The sequence below is a fragment of the Hetaerina americana genome, unplaced genomic scaffold, assembly GCF_022747635.1.
Source record: "Hetaerina americana unplaced genomic scaffold, ioHetAmer1.1.p SCAF_38, whole genome shotgun sequence".
Lineage (NCBI taxonomy): Eukaryota > Metazoa > Arthropoda > Insecta > Odonata > Calopterygidae > Hetaerina > Hetaerina americana.
The window spans coordinates 2,168,801-2,191,827 of record NW_027286963.1 but is presented as its reverse complement, the minus strand read 5'-3'; the positions used below and the strand labels follow the sequence as shown (position 1 = coordinate 2,191,827).

Sequence of the window (23,027 nt, the reverse complement as noted above, 5' to 3'; positions counted from 1 at the left end):
TGATTCATTATATTTGGGTTTGAAGATTGGTTTGAGGGTTATTGACTACTATATTCCTCTTTAAGTTTTCCGGAAACTTCCTCCTGTTTTTTGCTACCTCTTTTCCTTCTACCTTTCTTTGTAACTTCTTCTCCCTTTTTAAGAAGTTAACTCTCTTCTCTTGTCTACCCCGTTTACCCAAACGTTCTACCTTTTATCATTTCCTTCTACAAATAGAGTAGGCATTAAACAAAATTGAATAAATCGAAAGAAACTGCAATAGCCAGAAACTGATCATGAGAATTATAATGAAGGAATAGCGCGTGGGGATGTGTTATGGTACCCGAAACGTCAATAATGACCAGGAAGCGAGCTAAAATTGTAATATTCATATCAATTCGGGAACTTTGAGCAAGTTGCGAAACTCGCAAATGAAAATTAATTTTGGTATTTTCGTGAGTTTTAATCAAAAGTTATTTTGCGCTGTGATTTTCGTTTTGCTAAGGTATGCATATTATAGATACGTAGAAAAACAATGAAATTCCAGCGTTGAGAATAAATACCTAGGCATGTCCATGGACTATAGCATTTGTTGCGAAAACATCTACAAATTTAAAAAAAATGATATACTCGTATTATTACTATCGTTCGTTTCTTTGTATGTGTGTGTTTGTGTGTTTACAGAAAATGCTGTTCCTGAAACACGACCTCTTGTTTATTTGGAATTTTATATTTGTTGACGTCGTTGCCACGGATATATAACGGAGAGCCATTGCAACAAAGTTGAAAAAAAAGGTTTTAGTAGAAACAGCTTATTCTATAAATGAGAAAAAAAGAATTCTAAAATTATGGGGAAGTTTTTATGAGGTTAATTTCACATCCCTCGATGATTAAAACATCTGCGTAAGAAAATGTCTTCTCTGATAGACGCCATCTTGTTTACCTAGAACTCCATAATATTTACCATTGTTGGCATCAACTGGGACTTGTTTGTCACACGATTTTAATTTAGATTGCCCGTCGTATGCGTATGAACTACCTGCAAAATCGACACTGATGTATAAGCTGTGTGAGGATATCTTATAACAGTGAAGAGGTGATGCTTATCATGAGAAAACGAATACAAATAATACATAAGGTTGACTAGGATATCATATGGTATAAAGTTATGTACGTTAAAATAAACCCATAGTTAATGGCCCATGCACTAGTAATTACAGGGTGCCTTCCGAAAGTAATGCAATTGTATGATGTTATTATATGTGGTGATTATCCTGTATGTTGTGATTATCGGTCGTTATTCGTGTTTGGCAGCGCGATTAGAATCACAAATCCCATTAATGAATACTTCCCCAACCAAAAAAAAACACCCTTAATACTCCAAAACCAATTTTATTAATCTGGTCACCCCAAGTCCTCTCCCCAACCAATGGGTTTTTTTCTCTTTTGAGAGAATGGTATTGATGTTCACCTGGTTCTGTCCGCCGGCGAAGGAGAAGGGTTTCGGGAAAGTAAAATGCCTGGTGGGAGTTCAAGGTGAATGCACACAAAATGCCAGGGATAGAGGGGGATATAAGGGTTAGCGGGGGTGGAGGAGGTGGGGGGGGCCTTGGGGCAATCGAAGGGAAAGAAGGGGAGGAGACGAGACGGACAAGGTCGAAGAACATGGGTTTTACGAGGAAGTTGAAGGAAAGGAGGGAAGGGGGTAGGTCTGGTGGTGTGGTAGGAGACGGGGGGGAGGGAGGGGAGGGTTTTGAAGTAGCAGTGAGTCATACGAAGAATGTTTCCATGTCGCTCGGTGATCTGTTATCTTTTGTTCAACAGTTCTCAATTAAATAGTGTTTCGTCACTGCAATTTTTCATCCTTTCCCTGTCATAGATACCTTAATAAAATGGACTCATTAGGTTATCCAGGAAAGAAAACTGGCCTAAAATCAACATGTCGGGTCTCAGAATCTTACCCTAAGAAACAAGATGTGGTTTATACCGTCATATCTTTTTACCCTATATATAAATGGAGAGGCGATCAATTTTGACGTTGGCAAAGAGTAATTCCAAGAAACTGCGGGAGATGCCGTGACAGTAATTTGTTTTTGAAGGGGTCATCCTCTAAGTGTGCATTACAATGTAACAATTTCAGAGTGTAAAAATTTATTCGCCTTGACCGGGATTCGAATCTGAATCCATCAAGGTCCGGCCGAGTGCTTTAGTAAGTTAACTTACCGAGGCGTCCTCTTACACTCGGTAGCGTAACTGGGAAAAGCGCTCCTTAGGATTTCTTTCAACAAACCCCTCTCCCCGCCCACCATACCTAGTACTTCCTCATTTGATTTCTTCTCTGTCCATTTCACCTTCTCCATTCTTCTCCACACCCACATTTCAAAAGCCTCCAATCTACGTCTATCCTCCTGCTTCAATGCCCACGTTTCCGCGCCGTACATAGCTACGCTTCATATCAAGGTTTTTACGAGTCTTTTCTTAACATCCTTACTCAACGTCCCTGTCATCAACTCCCTCCTCCTTGTGAAAGCCTCTTTGCCTAGCGCAATTCTTCTCCTTACGTCCCTACGACTTTGACCGTGTTGGTCCAAAACACTACCGAGATACGTGAACTGTTCTGCCTGCTCTAGTTTTTGCCCTCCTATTTTAATGTTAAGCTTAGCCTTTTTCTTTCTAGAAAATCGCAGAACGTTTGTTTTATTAATATTGATTCTCATCCCATACCTGTCGCACTGAATTTCCAATCCACTCAGCAATGCTTGCAACCCCTTGGCTGACTGACAAACTAAAGCTTGGTCATCAGCAAACCTTACTGATTTTACGAATTCCCCGCCCACTTTCATTCCTACCTCCAGTTCTTCCCATGCCTCTTTAATCATTTCCTCTGCATACAGGTTGAACAGCAACGGTGATAATGGACCTTTTTATGTACTTGAGAGGAAAATGGGATGAATTTTAATGATCATATTAGAAGGATTGCATTTAAAGAGGGATTTCCAAGAACAAGAGTGCAAGAGATGACGGTTACAATTGATTAAAGATGCGGAGAATACTGTATATGCTTTGTTAAAGTCTTACATAAGAATTAATGGATGCGAGGCCTGGTCCTTGTGGAAATAAAGAGGACGGGCGTGGATATAAATGTGGATTTGGAGAAGAAGAATGGGAAAAAAAATGAGTTGGACGAAGAGAAGTTGTTCGAGGAAGTTGTTGGTGGGAAAATCCGAAGAATGCCAAAAAGTTGGACGGAGAAAAAAATGTAAATGTGGAGGTTTCTTGATAATGCCATGATATTAGAAGGTAGAACTTAAAGATGTAAGCGGGGCGTAGAGTATGGAAGAAAGTTGGCTTTTGTAGAGAGCATGAAGGCATGCGGAAGTTACTAAGAAATGAAGAAAGAATTAAGCAGCTCCCACGATGCTTGGAAATTAATAGTCCCTAGGGGCCATCCAACCTTTGAAATGGGTATTGTACTCTGACGATGTGCCAGGATACATTCTATTGCATATTCTTCTGCAGGCTTTTCATCTAGTTATAAATTAATGTTATAATCTTAAATAGTCCACAATTTGTTTATTAAATTTCTCTAACGATGAAAGAGGGAAGCATATTAATTCCCTGAAAAAATCTTCGTCTCATGAAAATAGACCGAACTGAAAAGGCAAGCTAATCGATATTAGAATCATTATCATAATCTTTTTGCATATTTTTTTTAAATTTTTTATATCTCGGCCAATTTTATAGGAAGTGGTAAAGGTCGTTGACTCTCCCCCCTAATCTTTTGCGGAGTTTAGTCATGCGAAAGCACCCTGTTGGGAATAAATGCTCTGAGATTATGAGAGTTAAAACGAGCGCGTTTCGTAGGAAAACCCGTGTGTGAGAATGCTCTTTCGCTCGGGATGTTTTTTTTATATTTATTTTAAAGAGATCCTCGCCAAGTGACGCGGGGGACTTGAGAGAGTCGCCCTTCTGTGCCTGATGGCGTCGCCAACATTAACGCGGAATTCCAAATGACTCCTCTTTTGTTGGAGAATGGGGCAGCGTGATTGTCGATTGTCAAGTGTCATGGCGCCGATGTTGCCGAAATTGTAGCGCATCCGGATAACAAGTCGACGCGCATTCATTACGGTACACCTCCCCCAAAGACCGTAATCCCTCCCACCCCCTCCCCCGTTTACGAGTAACCTTCATTTATCCCCACACCCATCTGTATCATTTTTCAATGAAATCCTTGACGTTTAAATCCACTCTCGCCCCGGGGATGGCTGAACTACCACAGATAATTGCGAATGTCGTTATGAGTTGTGTGTCAAAAACTTCTAAACCATTCTCCCCCCCCCCACCCTACACTTCCCATTCACCAGCTCGGGAGGGGTTAAGGAGGAAGCCATTTTACCCATGCGGGAGTCTAAAAAAAACTCTCCAGGCGGCGCGCCTCGCAATAATGTAAGCCCTTCATCTTAATCTTTCTCCCGATCTTAATACGACCAAATGATCCGCCACTTCATCTTAATCTCGGGACCGTGTGCGTCGCACGCATTTCTTTTTTTTTTAACGCCCTGCAGGATGAAAAAAATGAACATCAGCGCCGAGATTAATTTTCCTGGCTCGGCTTCGAAAAAAGTAGCGATTCTATTCTTTTTTTATATCTTTTGAAAGACTTTCTTTTGTTTTGGGATAAGAGAGAAAACAATGGAAGAAGATCGATTTCGAGCAAATGAGTTGGTGCCATTTTTTTTAAAATATTGTTTTCTTTTCATTCATATTGGGATTTAAAGGATCAGTTGGCTGGAATGATATTTAATGAGAGATCAAGTATGGGTGATGGTGGTGGATGAATAGGTAAGTTAGTGATTATTCGGATTACCATAATGTGCGCGATTCTCAACATCAGGACATTTTAGTGAAAGATTTCGTTAAAAATATGATGATGTCATGATCTAAGGAGGTGCGTAAATAGTGGTTGAGTTTTCGTCTTCGGCATGCTGGAATTCACATTCGCATATCGCCGTTCAGTTTAGGAGTACCTAAGGAGGGGCTTAAATAGTTAAGTGGTTGAGTTTTCGTCTTCGGCATGTTGGAATTCACATTCGCATATCGCCTTTCAGTTTCGGAGTATTAAAAGGAACTGCGGCAGATGTCGTGGCAGTTACTCGACCGGAATCCGCTTATGTGTTGGGAAATGGAGGGTAAAAAATAAAAGCGTAAAAATCATTCGTTCCACCCCGGTTTAATCGAGTAATTTTTACACTTTGAGTATTTTATCTGCATTTCTCATTTTTTGAGATTTTTTTCTCCTTTTTCACGAATTCACTGAAAACGTTCACTATTGATGGCTACCAAACAAATTCTAAACTACATGGCGTCTTCTAGCTTGAAACATATGCTTAATAGATTGCGTACTTTCTAATACAGTGATATTTTTCAAACAACTACCGCCATCTCTAGGTCAGGCCGGGTACTTACGGGGGTGCCCCCATGTTAGAGGCAGGGCAAATTTGGCACTTCAGAAGGTAAACTACATTGCTGGAGGTACATGGGGAGTTGGGAATTGGTGGGAGTGATTTCAAAAGCGGGTGGGAGAGGGATGGGATTCTGGTTTTGAAAATAGGACATTTTTTGCATCTAGGTTTATTGCTGGGAGTGGTTTTGGGACGGGCTGGGAATTTAAGGAGAGGATTGGTTGATTTGAGAAATTCTGATAAGTTGGCGGGGCGTTTGAAAGTAACAGAGGGACATTTGGGAAGAAGGTTGGCGGTGGCATTATGACTTTTGAGGATAGGGTAGAGGTCTTTTAGGATTGATCGTAGAGATTCCAAGCCAGGGAAATATGTGGTGCGAATTGAAAGAGGGTGGATTTCCGCGGTGGAGGAAGGTTTGGGAGTGTACGCATGTTTTCGGATCCTTTTTTTCAGGAGGGATTCAGGATAACCTCGTTTGAGGAGGGAACAGTTTAGATTTGGGAGGAAATTATCAAGTGAGTCGGGGTCATTGCAAATTCTGTGTCCTCTTATGGACAGGGATAAGGAATGCAGAGTTTGGTGTGGTATCTATGGCAACTGTTATAATATAAGTATTGTTGTTGGTTGGCGGGTTTTATATGTAAAGAGTTGTGAACGTTATGGTCTATTAATGTTACGTTAACTGAAGGAGACAGAGGACGAAGTATTGAGATCGGAAATGAAAGTTTTCAGGGAATCAGTACAATGTGGCCAGAGAAGGGAAATATCATCGATGTATCTGAGCCACAGTAGAGGTTTCAGGGGTTGTTTTAACAGGAATTTTGATCTCTGCGAGACCAAGAAAGAGGTTTGCATAGGAAGGGCTGAAACCTGCTGCCCATGGCACAACTTTTGATTTGCAAGAAGAATTTATCGTCTGAGGAGAATTAATTAAGGGTGAGGATGGACTCAGAAAGGCTCCAAAATATCATCAGTTTATTGGCTCAAATGCGTGGCACGTTGATTTTGATTAAATGACTTATTTATAAACAAATTCTTTACGAAAATTATTCTGCTTCAATTGTGCAAAATGCAAATATCGGCAATTTTCACCAATTCACGATAGTAGTTCAGTTCGCAACACAGTTTCTTATTTTGAAGTGATCACAGAAGAATGGCGGAATCGCAAAAACGTGCTCTCGCGAACCTGGAAGGGCACGGCCGTTGCGCACGCGTGCAGAAAAGCCAATCAGCCATGCCGTCGGTTTGTAGAGAATCGACAAAGGTTCCTAAATTACAGAACTTCACGGAATATTGGCAGACGCATGCCAACTCCTCCTCCTCCTCCTGTGAGATTTCATGATTTATTCATGAAGAAATTCGACCTGGGAAACCTGCTTTAGCATACTTGAGACGTTTTCCATCTTAGAATCGCTCTTGAAATTGAATTAGTTCACGGTGTTCTTTAATGAGGTAAATTTTTCGTGACTTGTAATTATTATTTACATCGGATGGATATTATTTTATTATTAAGGTATATAACAAGTAATTTTGTGCTTTTAATACTTATTGTCATATCTGCTTGGTGATCAGTGGAACCGACAAGGATTCACATATCACATTAAAATTTCCTCTTTCCATTATATTTTTCATTAATATATTATTATTTTTCTCTCTGTGCGTCACAATAACCGACGGAAAAATTTAAAAAAAATGTCATTTTTGAAAAAAAAAGCGATCAGGTTGGCTAACTTCCTGGTTTTCCCTTTCCCATAGGGCCCTGGTTCGAATTAGGGTGGCGGCAGGTTTTTTAAAAATATCTCCCCATTCTTATTTGGAGTCGTGATTCCTTCATTCCAGAGATGAAATTATCAGCACACGCCATACCCTTAGGAATAAGCTTTGTTCAGGGAGAGATGATATACCTGACGAAGTAATTAGGTTCTCTATCCCCTCAAATTGCTAAGTCCCTTTTGTATCTGTGCGACCTGTGTCTGTCTGAAGGTATTTTTCCATTACGCCTGATGTTGAGGAAAGTTATGAGGGAACTTGGAAAAATTGGAAGGCCGTTAGGCCGTCCGTCATATGGTTCGTTGAATTTTGTGACCCTTTGGTGCATTTTGTCGCTTTGATTGGCCAATTCCATCGCAGGGTTTTTCTCTATCTCAAATTCCTTCCGTCATTCTTTGAAAATCCTATCTGTGCCAATCTTACCCACCTATCCCCTACTGGTGCAAATGACCTCACCTGTCAGTTTCTTCCCCGAATTACTATTACTACTACTACCACCACTCGAAAAAGTATCGAGTAATAGGTTATGAGTGTTGAGATGGATACTCGGAATTGGATGCAATGTGGGCGTAGCATATGCACGACACGCTATGGGCGTTGGTGTAAGAGAACTACGCTTGTGGGAAAACTACGAATCCCATCGTCTCATGACCCCAGAGTGATTTTCATGAAAATGACTTTCGGGGAAATGGCTTTCTAGAAGGCAATCGTTCGAGAGAAATGATTTTTCAGGGGGACTTCACCGTCGCGCGGCGTTCGACCCGAACTCCCGCCTTTGGGGCGCCAAGGCGGTCGACCGAACACCCGGAATAAAACACTGAAGCGTGCGTCGTCTCCTGGGGAGATTATGTTTTATTTTCCTTCGGGACACGGTTGCTTGGGGGTTGGAAGGAGGGGAGGAAGAATGAGTAATCGGTCCACCTTGCGTTTGGACGAGAGACCACGTCCTACTTGTCAGAAAAAGTTGTATCGGTCGGGAGAGAACTACTGGCGCCTCCCTTTAATGCGGTATTTCTCGGGTGTCGTTTCATCTGCTCCAGTTATTCCAACCGCATTTTAAAGAGAATTGGTTTGCTTGTGTGCCACTGGTAAAGGAAGCGCAAGTGGTTGAACAATGAAGGGAGATGGGACGCCCAAAAAAAGAAAAAGGTGACGTCATTGTTAATGCGCAATTGGCCATGTTGGATTTTCACCACGTGTTTAACGTACAAGAATTTAAGCGGTACTTCTTTATTTATGCACATGTGAAATATCAATTGACAAAACTGAAGCGCAAAGTATTTATTGTACTATCGGATGTTCATTCATATGATAACCAAACAAAAACATTTGTCAGTTCCTCAAAACAAATAGATTTCACTATCGAACGCAAAGACCCGTATATTAGTTTACTTGATGTACTTTATAATACTGCCTAATTATTTTGTCTTTGTCCCCCAAGCGGCAGTGTAAGATGTAGCGATTTGTTTGATGTGTTCACTCTGAGAAAGGAATTAATGTAAGTTTTTGGACTCTAATGAACGTTTTGGACGAAATAATTACTTAATATATTTTTTTATTCCTTAAATATATCATCCATGATAATGGCATCTTTAATTAGGTAATAACTTGAATGTAATTGTCACAACTCCGTCTACTCTGCTGTCTTCCTATCTTATTCTTCAATAAAACTATTCATGTAGAATCCAGTCGTCTATGCATTTGTCATTACTTCGAATGGTTTAGTAATTCCTGAGTTAACACCCGATATAGTTTTTTGAAGCTTATTTTTAGGTTAATTTCTTTTGATTAATGTGCTGATTATATGTCTAATTTATAAGGTAATAAAGATTTATCAGCCCTGAAAAATTGTGATTAAATTATTAATTTTCCTACGGTAACTTTATTGAAAAAAAGCCGTTCCCCCCCTGGAGTTTTCAAATTCCTTTTTGACTCAAATGTATTTATTGGCAGGAAAAATACATTTTGCTTCCAGTAATTGATTTATTGTTTTTTTTTATAGATTCAGTCAAGCTTGACAAATACTATTGCAATGGTCGATTGCATGACGGGGTTCGGGGCACTGCCTGGTCATTGTCTATTTTTGTCCTTTAGTGACGATACTCAATTACCGGTCCTCGAATTGCCTGTCAAGTTTAAAGACTATTATAAGCATGTTATTATCTACGGCCAGATAAATCTTCGAGAAAAATAAGGGGAGTGTGAGTAAAATAACGAGATATAAAAAATATAGTGAAGATGAAAAGTGCCCTGGTTAGAAATGAATCCATCTCGTCGTTACTTTGGGAAAATAGTCAAATATTTTTACATATTTTTTTCGTCGAGTGTCGTTGTAAATTTAATCTAGGAACGGTTTTTTCACTTTCGTGCTATCTGTCCATCTCTTCCTCGGCCGTCCTACCATTCTCTAGCCACTTGAAATATTATCAATACATATATTTTATACCTATCTATCGTTTTAAATCAGATCTGAGTTTTCTTTTGTATGGATGTCACTGCCGCACGGCTTCGATCGTACATTTCTTACTTCCGTTTTCATTCTTCTCTCTCTCTCTCTCCCTATCTCTCTTATTATTTTCCATCTGATATTATCCTTATACTTTTATATCTGTAGTCTCCATCTGTCTTTTTTTGTCTTCGTTGTTTCATGTTTCCGTTTCCACTACTTATGAATGGCACACCGAGAAAAACTCTATTTATCCAATTACTTCGATAGCTTGCCACTGACTGTATTTGAGCATGGGTGAGGAATATCCATGTGTCAAACTTGCCGTTAGTGAAACACGCCATCTTGTTTGTTTGTAATGGTATATAGCGTTGCTGTGGATACAACCGGGGGGAAATGTAACCATATCAATAAAGCTTTTACTACCGGTGGGACGGCTCTAATACCATTATCAATGGAACGAAGAATTGTTGGGTAATCATTGATTGTTAAGTGTGGATTGTTGAAATTATGGATTGGGAACAAATGCACTTTATGTAATTTTCGTATGCGATAATTGGTGAGTGAGTGGTTTAAATGCTTACAATTGCCAGCCATAGATGTCACTCCAGAACAAAGCTTTTATGCTGTATAGTACTTGTTAAAAGGCTGTGTGAATGTTCCAAATATATTTACTTCCATCTTTATTCCGTCTTCCATGCTCCTTATGGTGATTTGGTCCAGTATTAGCTTCTCTACTCTCTTGGAAAATCATCTGTGCATATCTTAAATTCTTATTGTTGTTGTCCATCTGGTCTATATGTCTGCTATTTAATAAACACCCTCCTACTGCTTAGATTCTGCATTAATGTCTGGTATTTTCATCCCTCTTATCTCTGTGTCTTTCATCGGTTGTCCTCTGATTTTTTTCCAATGGATCGCCAATTACCTTTGGTGAACGTGGTCGAGTGATCCCCAGATGCCAAAAGTGAAATGAAAATTTGGTATATTCCACACAATTAAAATTTATCATGTCGAATATGCAAGTAATTCGACAAAAACACGATAGGAACTGCTAGCAACTCTGAATGCTATGGACCAAGTAATTCAGGAATATAATATAGGTTTCAACAAGAAGAAAACTAAAATTCTAGTGTTGAAGGTGATAGGGCAGATATCAAAATTAGATGAGCTACCTATGCAGAGCAGTATAACTTGGGAGTTGAAGAAGCTCGACCGACATCAAGCGAGCTATGTTTTGTGCTAAGAAGGCTTTCAAAATTGAACAAGAGGAAACTGCTATGTTAAGAGAACACCTGAAGTTGCAAACAAGTAAGTCATTCGTCAAGACGTTTGTATGGATGATGGCACTCTACGGATCAGATACGTGGAACATTTGAAAGGTTTAGCAGCGAAAAATAGAAGAAGCCTCTGAAACATGGTGATGAAGAAGAGAATGCTGAAGATTAAATGGACTGCCAGATGTGGGGAACGAGGAGTATGGAGTAGAAATAGGAAAGTATATTATGGCGAGAACTCTTCAACAAAAACAGGAATTAGATGGAGACATATTGACGAAAATGGATTAGTTAGAAACATAATTTGTATTTTTGGTAATCTACCGGTTAAGGTAGTTTTAGGATGGGCACAAGCTTCCAAAGGGTACAGCGACAATTCTCTTGGCTTTCCTAACAAAACACAACCCGGTTACTCTACAATAAGACCCTCTTCAACTCAGTACACTTCCTTCTTCCCTTAATTCCTTCCAACATCCCTATACCATTCTTGCCCCTTCCTAATTAAAGGGAAAATCTGTAATGGAAGACCAAGAGACAAGAATGAATGACAAACAAGGATTATTCGAATCTTAGGATTGGAAAGTTAATGATGTATTGTGTGCTAAGTTTACCTGGGTTATTGTAATTTTAAGCATCGTGATAAAAACATGTGAATCTATTCATAGAGAAGGGATATGGAAGGGGATCGGGATTGCTGCGATGGCTATCGTACTGGCTTCCCACCTAGAGGCCCCGGATTCAAATCCCGGCGGTGTTGAATATTTTTCAGTGGTATCCCTACTTGAGGTGCTTTGTGGAGGGCACCTTGAGTGAGTACGCCGTCCGTCGGATGGGACGTTAAGCTGCAGACCCCTTGGCGCCTTTGGTAAGAGTAGGCTAATGCCGACGCCGGGTTTCTCTCCACCCTTCCTGTCCATCCCCAAAGGCGCAAATGACCTCAGCTGTCGGTCGCCTCCCCTAAATACTACTACTACTGGGATAAAAAGGAAACCGCGAATGATTTAATAAATTTTAATTTTGTGTCATGTGACCACATTTTCATTTTAAGTACGCTGCTAGACCAACAATTCAAGTCTGCTTGTTGTTGATTATACCCAGTTGTGACGTTCAAATATTGTGCGATATCTATAAGTGGTGACTTCTAAACTACTTAGTATATGGGCCCGGTTCGCGCGACTTGTATGGGGCACAAGGAAAGGGGAGTATTTGTGTTTTTAAGTAGGGTGGAAGGGGAGGGGTGGAGGGAGGGAGAAAAGAGGGTGAGTGAGGGGGAGGGAGGCAGCAGAGTGGCGAAAAAGGTGACCTTTGCATACGGGCAGCGTCAGAAAATCAATACCACTACTAATACTTACCTGGGACAGCGTACGTACGTTCCCACTGGAAGCCTCGTTTACTACATTCAGCAGCCAGAAATTCCCTTGCAGTTTATTGTCCGACATGTTGCAAGTAAATCCTTATTTATTGCTTTGGAGAGAAGGGACGTCCCAGAATTCCCGCAAAAGCCGTCGAATAACTTGTTTTCCCCCACAGTTGAATCAAATGTTATTTCCCGATTGTGATCGGTTAAATTATTGCATATTCGTGTTTCAACAAGTGTTTATTGCAGGTTTGACGTTTTCTGGCATGGCGTGCGTTTTTTTTTGTTTTTTGGTTTGTCTTTTTTTTTAATTTTGATATAGTTAAAATGAATAATTGGGCTTTTTATCTTTATGGTTTAAAACACCTCAGTCGACTGAATGGGTAGAATTGACTCGTTCGTTCTCCAAACGTTGCAAATACTGAGTTCGCAGCCTGTTTTAATTTTCATAATTACCAACTGTCTAATTTATACTTTCGCTTGTTCCATTGTTAGTTGAATGTGTAATAATCGTCAGTGCTTTCATTCGCTGTTGCGCTGATTCTCACTTGATAACCCCCAACATTTCGTGGTTTCGAATCTCGTCTACTTAGGTGGGTTTTTTGTGCACTGAGGGCATAATCACTGATTCAGTCCATGTAGTTTATTGTTTAAATCTAGCATTAAATTGTGCAGTTGTATTTTTAACAATTCTCAATAATGAACAATGTGTGCGATTATTACGAACGTTACCCAATCAATGGCATACGTTCATTGTTCTTCATATTATTACTTCATAAGTTAATTATTGTCTTTCTTTGCTTAATGAAATTAGATAGGATAAGTGTAGAACAGATAGATTTAAGACGTCATTTTTTTTCCACGTACGATAGGGGATCATGGAAACATTGTTCTACCGCGGTAGGGTAATGTTCTGGTCAAATTATTTTATTGTGTATTAACCCCTCAGACGCACACCCAAGCGGTGTCTTGCAGGGTGTATTTTAATGAAAGCGTTGATTTTTGTCTTTATAGAACGTTTTTCGGTTACACTTCACACCGGACCACCGGTCGAAAATTTATAAATGCGCGTGCGTCAGTATTTTTACACGCAAAAATGACCACAACTATGTTATGTCGTTCAATGTATTTCAAAATGGCTCGTGTAGGAGATTAGGTAGATGCCCGTCAGTATTTGTCGCTAATGGTCATCTCTGCCCATCGATTGAACCATTTCTCAACTTAATTAAGTATATTCTGAGGGTAAAAAAGAAACTTTACACTTCCACCATAAAGATATAATATTTCACGACCATGGTTTCTCAATGCTGCGCATCATTATCAGGTTGGTAACCGTGGTCATGAAATATTAAATATTTATTTTGGAAGTAAGAAGTTTCTTTTTTATCCTCATTATAAAGGAATTCCACAAAGCCTGAAACTGTTATGTTTAATTAAGTGTATTCTTTGGAAGTTTCAAGTAAATTTAATATGAAAATTGTCGTTTCGTAGTACATTTATGAATCAATTTAAATGGAACAGTTGGAGTTGATATTTTACTCTTTTAAACAGTTGCGTTGATGATGTGGCACTTTATTGGCGCAATGACAATATGCAGTGACTTTACCACCCCAGACATTTCGTCCCATTTGCAACGAACTTATTTTCACGCCTGAAGATGTTTGTTGCAGCGTGGGAGAAACGTGTCAATTTTCCTTGCTTTATGACATGTGCATCGTAAATTTCAAACGTGGTCCAGTATTTTATCCCTTTTAAAAACTTTGCAATTTTATACAAAATCTAATTAGCTAATAGAAATTTTGACACTCTAATATAATTTCCAAAGAAGTTAACGAGAGGACCTACCTTGAAGATAATGCGGAGAATTTCTTTTCTGTGGATTTCATAATTTTCACAATCGACCCTATTTGTCTTTTAATTTATGTTTTATAATTCAACTATTGTTTGCAGGGATTTCATGTGGAACTTGGAGAACTTTGTGAGAATTGCGTAGATTACCAAAAGGGTCGCAGTAAAAAAACGTTTCGTCTTACTTTCGAAAAAAGTAAAAAAAATAAATTTATGGCATTCTTCTTGGAACTCATAATTTCTTTCAGTATTGTCTGCAATGCATTCTTTTGTTTTCAATCCTCTATTCATCAGTTGGCCTCATTTTCTCCTCGGCTGATTATATATACCAAGGTGCAATAAAAGGCACTAGGTCAAAGGTGAAAAATTGATCTCCCTGATTTCCCTCCTATCTACACCACAGTAGACGTGAAACATTTTAAATATTCCGCAGAATTGATGATCAATTATTTTTTCGGGAAGTGAATATTTAAAATAATCTTACAGCTGTTAGAAAAAGTTCTTGTTACATGTAGTTTTTGTATGATCTATTCTTTTTTTGATTTGATGAGGATAGTCTATTACTTTTTCTGACAACCCGCGGAATAGCCTGTTCTGACATGCATCACAAATGTAAGAAACCTCTCCTTGGAAATAATGGAATTTTCGCGAAATAGTCTTTAAGATTTTGGTACCATGCATATTGAACTGGATTAGTATATCCAGTGAAGAGGATGTCGAGAGGTTTTTTATTCGATTCTTATAAGCGAGCATTATACTTTTCTTGGAACATTCCCCACGTGTACATGGCCTTCTCTTATTTCATTTTTCACTAATATCATATACTGTGATCACTTTTTGTTATTGTTACCTCAAGGAGTCGCATTTTTCCTAAGATATTTTAAGAAATACATAGTAATGCTCCTTCTTTTAATCGTAAAAGTAGTATTTATAAAGTATATTACACCTATTACTTGACTCTCGACTGGATTTTCAGAATTTTGTTGCTTATTCATATTTCATGTAACGCATTCAAAGTTGTTTTAATTATGTTCAAATGCTCGAGTTTTTTCTTAATATGAGGTATTTTGTTGGCCAATTTTCTCTAATATCATAGACGATTACCATATGGGAACATATCTCAGGCTTTTTTAAAGTTTTTTTTTCAAATGGTTTTATTTCTTTTAAGATTACTCTCACGTCTCAGTGTTGGTTTATTTTTAATGATTTGTTTTCCTCTACATGATGTGTCGTATTTATAAAAACTTTGGCCGGAGGAAAGAGACATTCTTCATCTTAAATTTGCGTTTTTTATCGATGTTCTGTCCATTTGTGTGAACGTCTTTGGACCACGTTCATGAAAAGATTAGTCTTTTTGAATTTTTAGGAGTTATTCCCTTTAGAATTTTTTTTACAGTAACGTTTCACACTGCCTGCACAAATGGGGTGGATTTCACTTAGTAATTCACTTTTGATTAATATTTTTCCATCACCTCAAGCATTCATTTCTCAACATTAAAATGGGTTAAAATTCACATTGAAAAAATAATATAAATAGGAATTGGATTAGAACTAGAATAATGCCCCAGTCAGGCGTATCAGTCAGTTGTTCCATTTCTAAGCCATTTTCATTCCGAGAGAAATCCCATAGGGGTTGATGGGATGTAGCATGTTCCTGCCTATAGTCAACATAGGGGCGCAGTTAAGCTGTCCGTGCTTGTTTTGCTTTAAGTATAACAAAGGGAAGAGAAACACATTATTTTACGTATTAGTACGATGACTTACTGAACAATAATTCCTACGGAAATGCAACCAAAAATTCTAATATACTCTTCTTACGAACCACCCGTTGGAAATTCGTTAAGCATAAGTATGTAACCGTCTCAGACACCACACGGATAATTGAGAGAACCGAACTATAACCCTATTCAAGCCAAGTAAGTATCTGAACTGTGGATTTCCACCGTTTTTTGACACACCCTTACACCCGTGAATGAGACTGTGTGCAATGTACTCTGTGATAAATCCCAGGAATTATTGTTTTGAATCATTTTTTTCTCGAATCACCTTGGTGACGAGAATGTGCTTAGCCACAGTAAGGAAGGAGGGAGCGTTGTTTGGGACATAAACAGAGACTGGACATGAAAACTGGATATAGGTCATTTTGATCGGTTTCGGAAAGTTGGAAACGGTGACATAGAGGGGATGTATATAAGGAGAAGAAGATATTAAGATTTAAAAAACAGGCATGCTTGAGGGAATGGAAGGAGGTAAAAGGTATGCAGCTTTGAAGAATGGTTTATGGTAGTGTAGGGCGTCGCTGTGATTCGGGTACTTTTACAAGAATTCGGGAGTGGATTTTTACTAGAGTTTGGGATTAGCCATTGTTAATCTGTGCACCGTGAAAACCTAACTTTACAGGGAGATAATTACTTATCTGGAAAATAGGCGTCATCCTACATCTACATATCTACATCAATACCCTGCAAGCCACCAAAAAGGTGTGCGGCAGGGGGTGCAGCACCAGGAGGAAAGGGTAAGGGATGAGGGGGTTAGGGTTTTTCAAATGGACGGGGAAAGGTAAGGGGAACCTGCAAAAAAATATACATATATTTAAATATAATCGTATAACCATGCGCAGTCACTACCTTGTAGGTTAATACTTATTATGTTGAGCTGGCTCCTGGGGGATTTCGATTACAAGAATTCTGGTCTCTTATTGTTCTCGGAAAAAATTACCATTTAAATCTGTCTGTCCTGCAGTCGATCTCTCTAATCTTACATTAGTGAACCCTCCGCCCGTAATACGTTGGGGTTCGTATTATGTTCTTGATGTCATCGGAAAAGGATCCATCTTTAAATGTTTTTAATAAGTTTAATCTATATTGTAAACGCCGCTTTGTAAGGGAATCCCAGCTTAAATTTTCTAGCAAAGTAGTTACGCTACTGCGTTGGTCATAACAATTTTTGACAATTCTAGCCCCCCTTCGCTGAACTCGATCCAATTCCGAAATTAAATTTATGTCTTGTGGATCCCATATACTGGCAGCATACTCTACATCCTAATGTGACGATAGGTATTCTCTTGCGTGACGTTAGTGTCCTATCCATTAAGATTTCGACAGTCCTTTTTTCATTTAGGGTGTTGCTTTGTGCCGTGTTGGGGTAGAAGTGTTTTTGGGGTTTAGTCAGTGGGCTCATCCACATCGGAGCTCAACTGTTAGCATCCCATTGATGATGACTGATGGTTATCTTCCGTCGGAAGTTTCGTTTCTGCTGGATAGAAAGGTTCTGTACATCACCTCTGACTAAAGCCTAACAAAACCCCTTCTCTCCCTTGCAGAAAACGGACTCCTCAGCTACGAGAACCCCAATTATCACTTGGACCCAGCCCGCCTGGATGATGCTCTCAACTCTAACACCGACACAGCAGAGCGCCTATACGAAGAACTCTGCCACGAGCTGGATGCGGTGTGCCTGGCCGGTGGCGGAGGGGGCGGTGGCGGTGGGGGAGGCAAGGGTTGCCGCGGCGGCAGGGTGTCCAAGGGCCCGGAGGACGGCGGAGCCATCGGCCGCCGGGGCTACGCCGCACTGGACATAGGTTCCATGGGGGTTGACGTGACTTCTGGGCCCGTGACGGGGCCCACGAAGAGGAAGCAACTTCCCAAGCAGGAGGTCGCCGTGCGGGAGGTGCTCATGGACCAGGCCGAGGACGGAGACGAGGACGGCGAGAGGGCCGAAGATGAGGAGCACGGTGATGGCGTCGCAGACGGTGAAGACGACACGAATGAGAACAACCGGTGAGTCCCCCTTCCTCATTACTTTGGTGGTGACATTTCACAGCTGCAACAGTTGATTCGCGTCCGAAATCCACAGAAATCGGCACTAATGCTCGTTTTGATGGGCGAGGCGACAGTCCACCTGATATTAAACCATTTAGTAGCTCTAGTCTCGGGTACCACCTGATAACATACCAACGGGTTTCATATTAGATTGCATCCGAGAAATCAAACTGTAAAATCTTCTCGGCTGAAATACCTGTAATCTAGTCACTCTACCTCTACGGATTATTCTTCCATCTAAGAATTATTCTCAGTTGCGACTGAGCCTTGTCGGTTTGCTGGAAACCGATACTGATTATTCCAATTCCGTCACCGAAGTAAGGCCCTGGTAGATACGTGTATTTCGGATGTTGACTGTAGGGCACCGGAGTCAAGTCCCAAATAATGTTTTATGACAATTTGTACAGGGGAAAGCAGTGTGATTTTCTGGTTTCTTAAACTTTGGTGGTAACGGGAGTGATGGCACAGGGACAGACGGGATAGCCCCCCTGTAGTGGATATGTAAATTACATAGATTTATATAGTTTAGTTCTGAATGTACTCTGCCGAATATATATATATATATATATATATATATATATATATATATATATATATATATATATATAATTTACTGAAACCAAACTTCGGGTTTCAAATAATGAAGTCTTTGCGGGTTTCCCACCACGTAAGAGATTTAGACGTTTCGATGGCTCCGACATGACTTCACCAGAATCGTGCCCTGGGGAAGTACCATATCTGGATTTGAACTTTTTGTAATAACACGGTGGAAGACTTGGGCGTCCAGTGGGTAAGCGCTCGACTACCTCCCGGAGGACTCAGGTTCGATTCCCGGGTGACCTCTCTGGGCATCATCAGGTTTTCCTGAGCTGTGTGAATTTTTTGTCGAGGACAATGTCATCTTCCTGCGAAACCGTAGGCGGCACAGAAAATAATGAACTGCCCCACTTATTACCCTGCAAATGTGTGATTTCACTCGCCTTACTTTGGGGTAAGTACTAGGTGAGTTCTATCCTGACTTATTACATGTATACCGACCTACTTTGGGTTGATAAGGTTGTTACCTACTCTGGAAACATCTGTCTACTAAAAAATACGTCCGTCTCCCTTGTGACAAAAATCTACACTATCCAGCCTAGTCGTAATGTAAGCACGCTAAAAAGTGGAATTTTTTTGTATCGTTGATTTCTGTGAATTTTCTTATATTCAAAAGATCCCCCTTGAAGAAAGTCACATTGGCGCGAAGTGTTTCAATGAACACGGGGGAAGTATCTAAACATCAAAAGGAAGGAATACTTTTGCCTTGGTTAAATCTCTCTTTTGAGTGTGTGGGGAATAAGACGTGAATTTCGGTGAAATATATACCCTTTAAGATACGGCGTTTCTTAAAATATGTTGAAGTTTTTGTTCGTTTGCATTTTTTTGTAAAACCACTTAGCATTTTTTATCCTTCAATTATTTTTGGGTCTGAAAGGGGTTTGTAGAACGTGAGGTTCTCCTTGGAAAGCGATGTATATCGTATATTCCAATGATCACTTTCGCATCTACCTTTTAATGAACTTTTAGTCTAGATGAAAGGTCTTCCCGTTTGTTGAAGAGAAATTTCAATTGAGGTCTGTTTTTTCTTCTAGTTCATCCTGGAATACATTAGTTTCATCGTAATACGAGTGTATAGGATGTTTCAACTGTGTTCTTTTTGTTTTTTCTTTCTAAAAAACTGGAAATCGCTCCTGGAGAGGGTCTGGAAAGAGAGTGTTTGGGGGGGTTGAAGTAATGGGAGTAAATTGTTCGGTTTACCCTCCGTGTCTGTGGTGGTTTCAAGGCCTGCGACGAGGATTACGCACGCTCTCTCCTGATTGGTTCCACCTCAATTCACTAATCTTTTCTCGGATGGAATGGCGCATCTCTCGATGATCGCGAGCGGAAAGTAATCTAGAGATCGTTTCAGATTATGAAGATCGGTCGTTAATCTGCATGCGGACTTATTTTTTTTTTCATTTATCTCATACTTCTCTGTGTAGGAACGTTACCTGTGAACCCTTGTGTCTTATTTTATTTCAAATTAAAACTATCCGCTTGACTACTACGCTGCGATGTTAAATCTGTCGTTACTTATTCGGGAGGTTTCTTTTACATGACTCATACTGGGACGTCAGGGTCTTCTCTTTAGTTTGGTTTTTAAGGAGTAGTAATCTCAGGTTCAAAGTTAGACAAGACGAAGAGGAAAAATAAACTTAAGGTGAATATTGTTTGTTTAATATTACTGGAAAGTGCCACAAGTCACTTCTACATATACTTAATACCCCGCAAGCCGCCGCAAGGGCGTGTGGCGGGGGGTGTTAGGGCAACACCCGTAATTAAGAAAAAAAACTGCATGCAAAAGCCACAAATTTATACAATCCACAAACAATGCATTGTATAAATTCATGCAAATACCCTTAAACCCCACACAAACACACATGCAAACACTCAAACTACCAATTAAGATACGCATGCACTTACAAATATATACTTTTTATCTTTGCAACGTTTAATTTTGTTCCGACGTGTACACGAAATATTTTTAATATTTCTAAAGTGACTTCGGTTTCTTACTATTATGATTTCTGATTGTTCGGGGAAAGAATGAGTCTTTGTATCTATCTGTACTGGAATCCATCTCCCTTATTTTATCTTTGTGGTCTGATCTACCTAAGTAGTGTGGGGCCATTATAATTCCTTCAGTGTCATAGTTAAAATCGTTTGTTCTGAACCTTTCTAAATGCCTAAGCCTCGCTTGTTCTCTCCGCACTTCAAGTGGCTCCCAGCCTAAATCCCCTAAGATACCAGTCACACTCGTGTTCCTATAAAAACAAATTTTAACGAATCTAGCGGATTTTCTCTAATCTTTATCTTAATTCTTTTTGCCAAATTTTCTCCCAAGGATCCCAAATAGTTTCGGCATATTCCTAATGAGGGTCTAACCAGAGCAAAATGACACCTCTCTTTAACTTTTTCATTGCATTTCCCCACCGCCCGTTTAGTAAAGCCGAGTTTCTTCAAAGCGGATCCGCATATTGTCCTGATATGTGCTCCCCATGAAAGACGTGGAGTTAGAACTACCCCCAAATTCTTAACTTGATTAAATTCAAGTTACGTCAAGCGAATCAAAATATGAATTAGCGTTTCATTTCATTTTTTTTCGTGTCCTCCGTTCCAAGGACAAATCGGGTTTAGTCTGTTGGGAATTCATGATGGGAGTGTTTTATCTATGTGGGATACGATAGTGATATGATTTCATTGCTCCAAATCGGGCTATTGTATGGTTAGTGAATGTATGGACTTGATTTTGGACATTATTTTTTGGGCCACATGTAAATACGCCTTTTTTCGAGTGAAATGAACTTTTTTCTTCCCATTCCAACAAAACGTAAGAGAATACCACCTTTCCACACCATCGCGAGTATAAACCAGCTGAGCTACATTATTGTAAATGCAGAATTACTTTACATGCACATTTTTATTAACCCTCGACTTTTCTTACATTTTGAGTGAATAGAAATTAAATAATTTTATTTAAATTTGGAAATTTTATTTTTTATTTTACATTTTATATCATCTATCTTAGTGTCACTTATAACATTCGTGCATGTCATGTATTTTTTTTACATCTTCCCACTCGTATTTTGTCTCGTTAGCATAAATTGGTTTCTTATTGCTATTAAATTCTTATTTTGCTTTCCATAACTCCTTGCCCTCTATTGCTAACCATCTCAACCGTGGATCATCTCCTTCTTCTCAAAGACTTCCCTCCTCATCTTTTGACGTCTTCATACGATATACATCTTCTCCTTCTGGCATCCTTATCTTTCTTCAATAGGCAAACCCTCTTATTTGTGCTAATACGTCTCCTCCCTCAAAGAGTGCCCCTTAGGTTGTTAGAGGGTCAAGGGGAATTGAAAGGGCTGACCATACACCACATTATGTCGTCATCCTCCTAGATTTATTTTCTTTGAATAGACTACCTGGGAATAACTACAAGTTTTAACCTTTAGCGAAGTCGACAGCTCATTCGGAGACCCGCGAGAAATTTCTCAGAGGAAAAAATCATTCGTCAATACGCCCCGGAAGAGTTGAATTATTTTTTTCAGCCTGTAAAAGTTGTATTTCCCGGAAGAAATCTCTTTCACTCTATTTTGAGAGTAAACATTCGTAGAATCATATAAAAAGAGTAGTGCTGTCTAAACCAGCATCCGGGAACTCCTTAAGTTCAGCCGGCGAAAGGCTGTTGGAGAATTGTACAGGATCATGTTATACCCTTAGCTCATATAATGTTGAAAATACGACGGGTTAACAGTTTTACCACCTGAAACAAAAAGAACCAATGATGCAAACATGTAATGGCCCCTATAGGCATTTGGTAAATGACGAAAGATAAATGTTTTTGCTCGCAATTTTTACGTATGGCAGTCCTGACTCGGACCGTCAGATGCTCTGGAAAGACTTTAATGTTACCCTCAGGAATAAAAAAAAACGGTTGGACGCCATAAATGAATTAGGGAGAGATGAGGTGAGCGGTTATACTGGTTCAATTTTTTTTTACCTCGTTACCATGGGCTTGGTCAAATGCCTCCAAACAACAGTGCGACGCCATTAATGAACGTTTCTTTAAACGATCCCTGGATTCAGCCGCATAGGCTCTGGGATGCTTGCGGTTGATGGCGTATGAATTTTAATCGAACGAGGGTTCTTTTCCCCCTTCCCCAACGTGCATGCATCGTCGATCGTTACCGAATGCGTTCGTTCATCGCTACATTCCTCGTGCCACGCGCGCAATGCGAATGGCGCGAAACAATGGCGTCCCTCCAACAAACACTTTGCTTTTTGCGCGCGCGGTCTCTTTGAAATTTTCTCTCCGTCCTTCGCGTACAACTATTCAGGAGTCGTGTAGAACCATGCAAGCTGCCTTACATTTTTTGTTCACTCATAATGCTACAGATTGAAGCTCTCACATGAATAGGATGGAGGTCTCTTTAGCAGTGATGTTGAAAATGTATTATTATCCCCATCGTACTACCGTAGGAGAGA

General features: G+C 39.7%; 1 protein-coding gene across 6 annotated transcripts in view; it reads left to right on the top strand.

Annotated features, from left to right (window-relative positions):
- Nucleotides 1-23,027, top strand: part of LOC139691587 (amyloid beta precursor protein binding family B member 2-like) — a 400,834-nt gene that overhangs the window by 134,352 nt on the left and 243,455 nt on the right. For all 6 annotated transcript variants that reach the window (XM_071589484.1, XM_071589483.1, XM_071589482.1 and 3 more), the window contains one exon: nucleotides 17,462-17,918. In XM_071589484.1, the coding sequence (XP_071445585.1) occupies nucleotides 17,462-17,918 (457 nt within the window). The remainder of the gene's footprint in view (nucleotides 1-17,461; nucleotides 17,919-23,027) is intronic.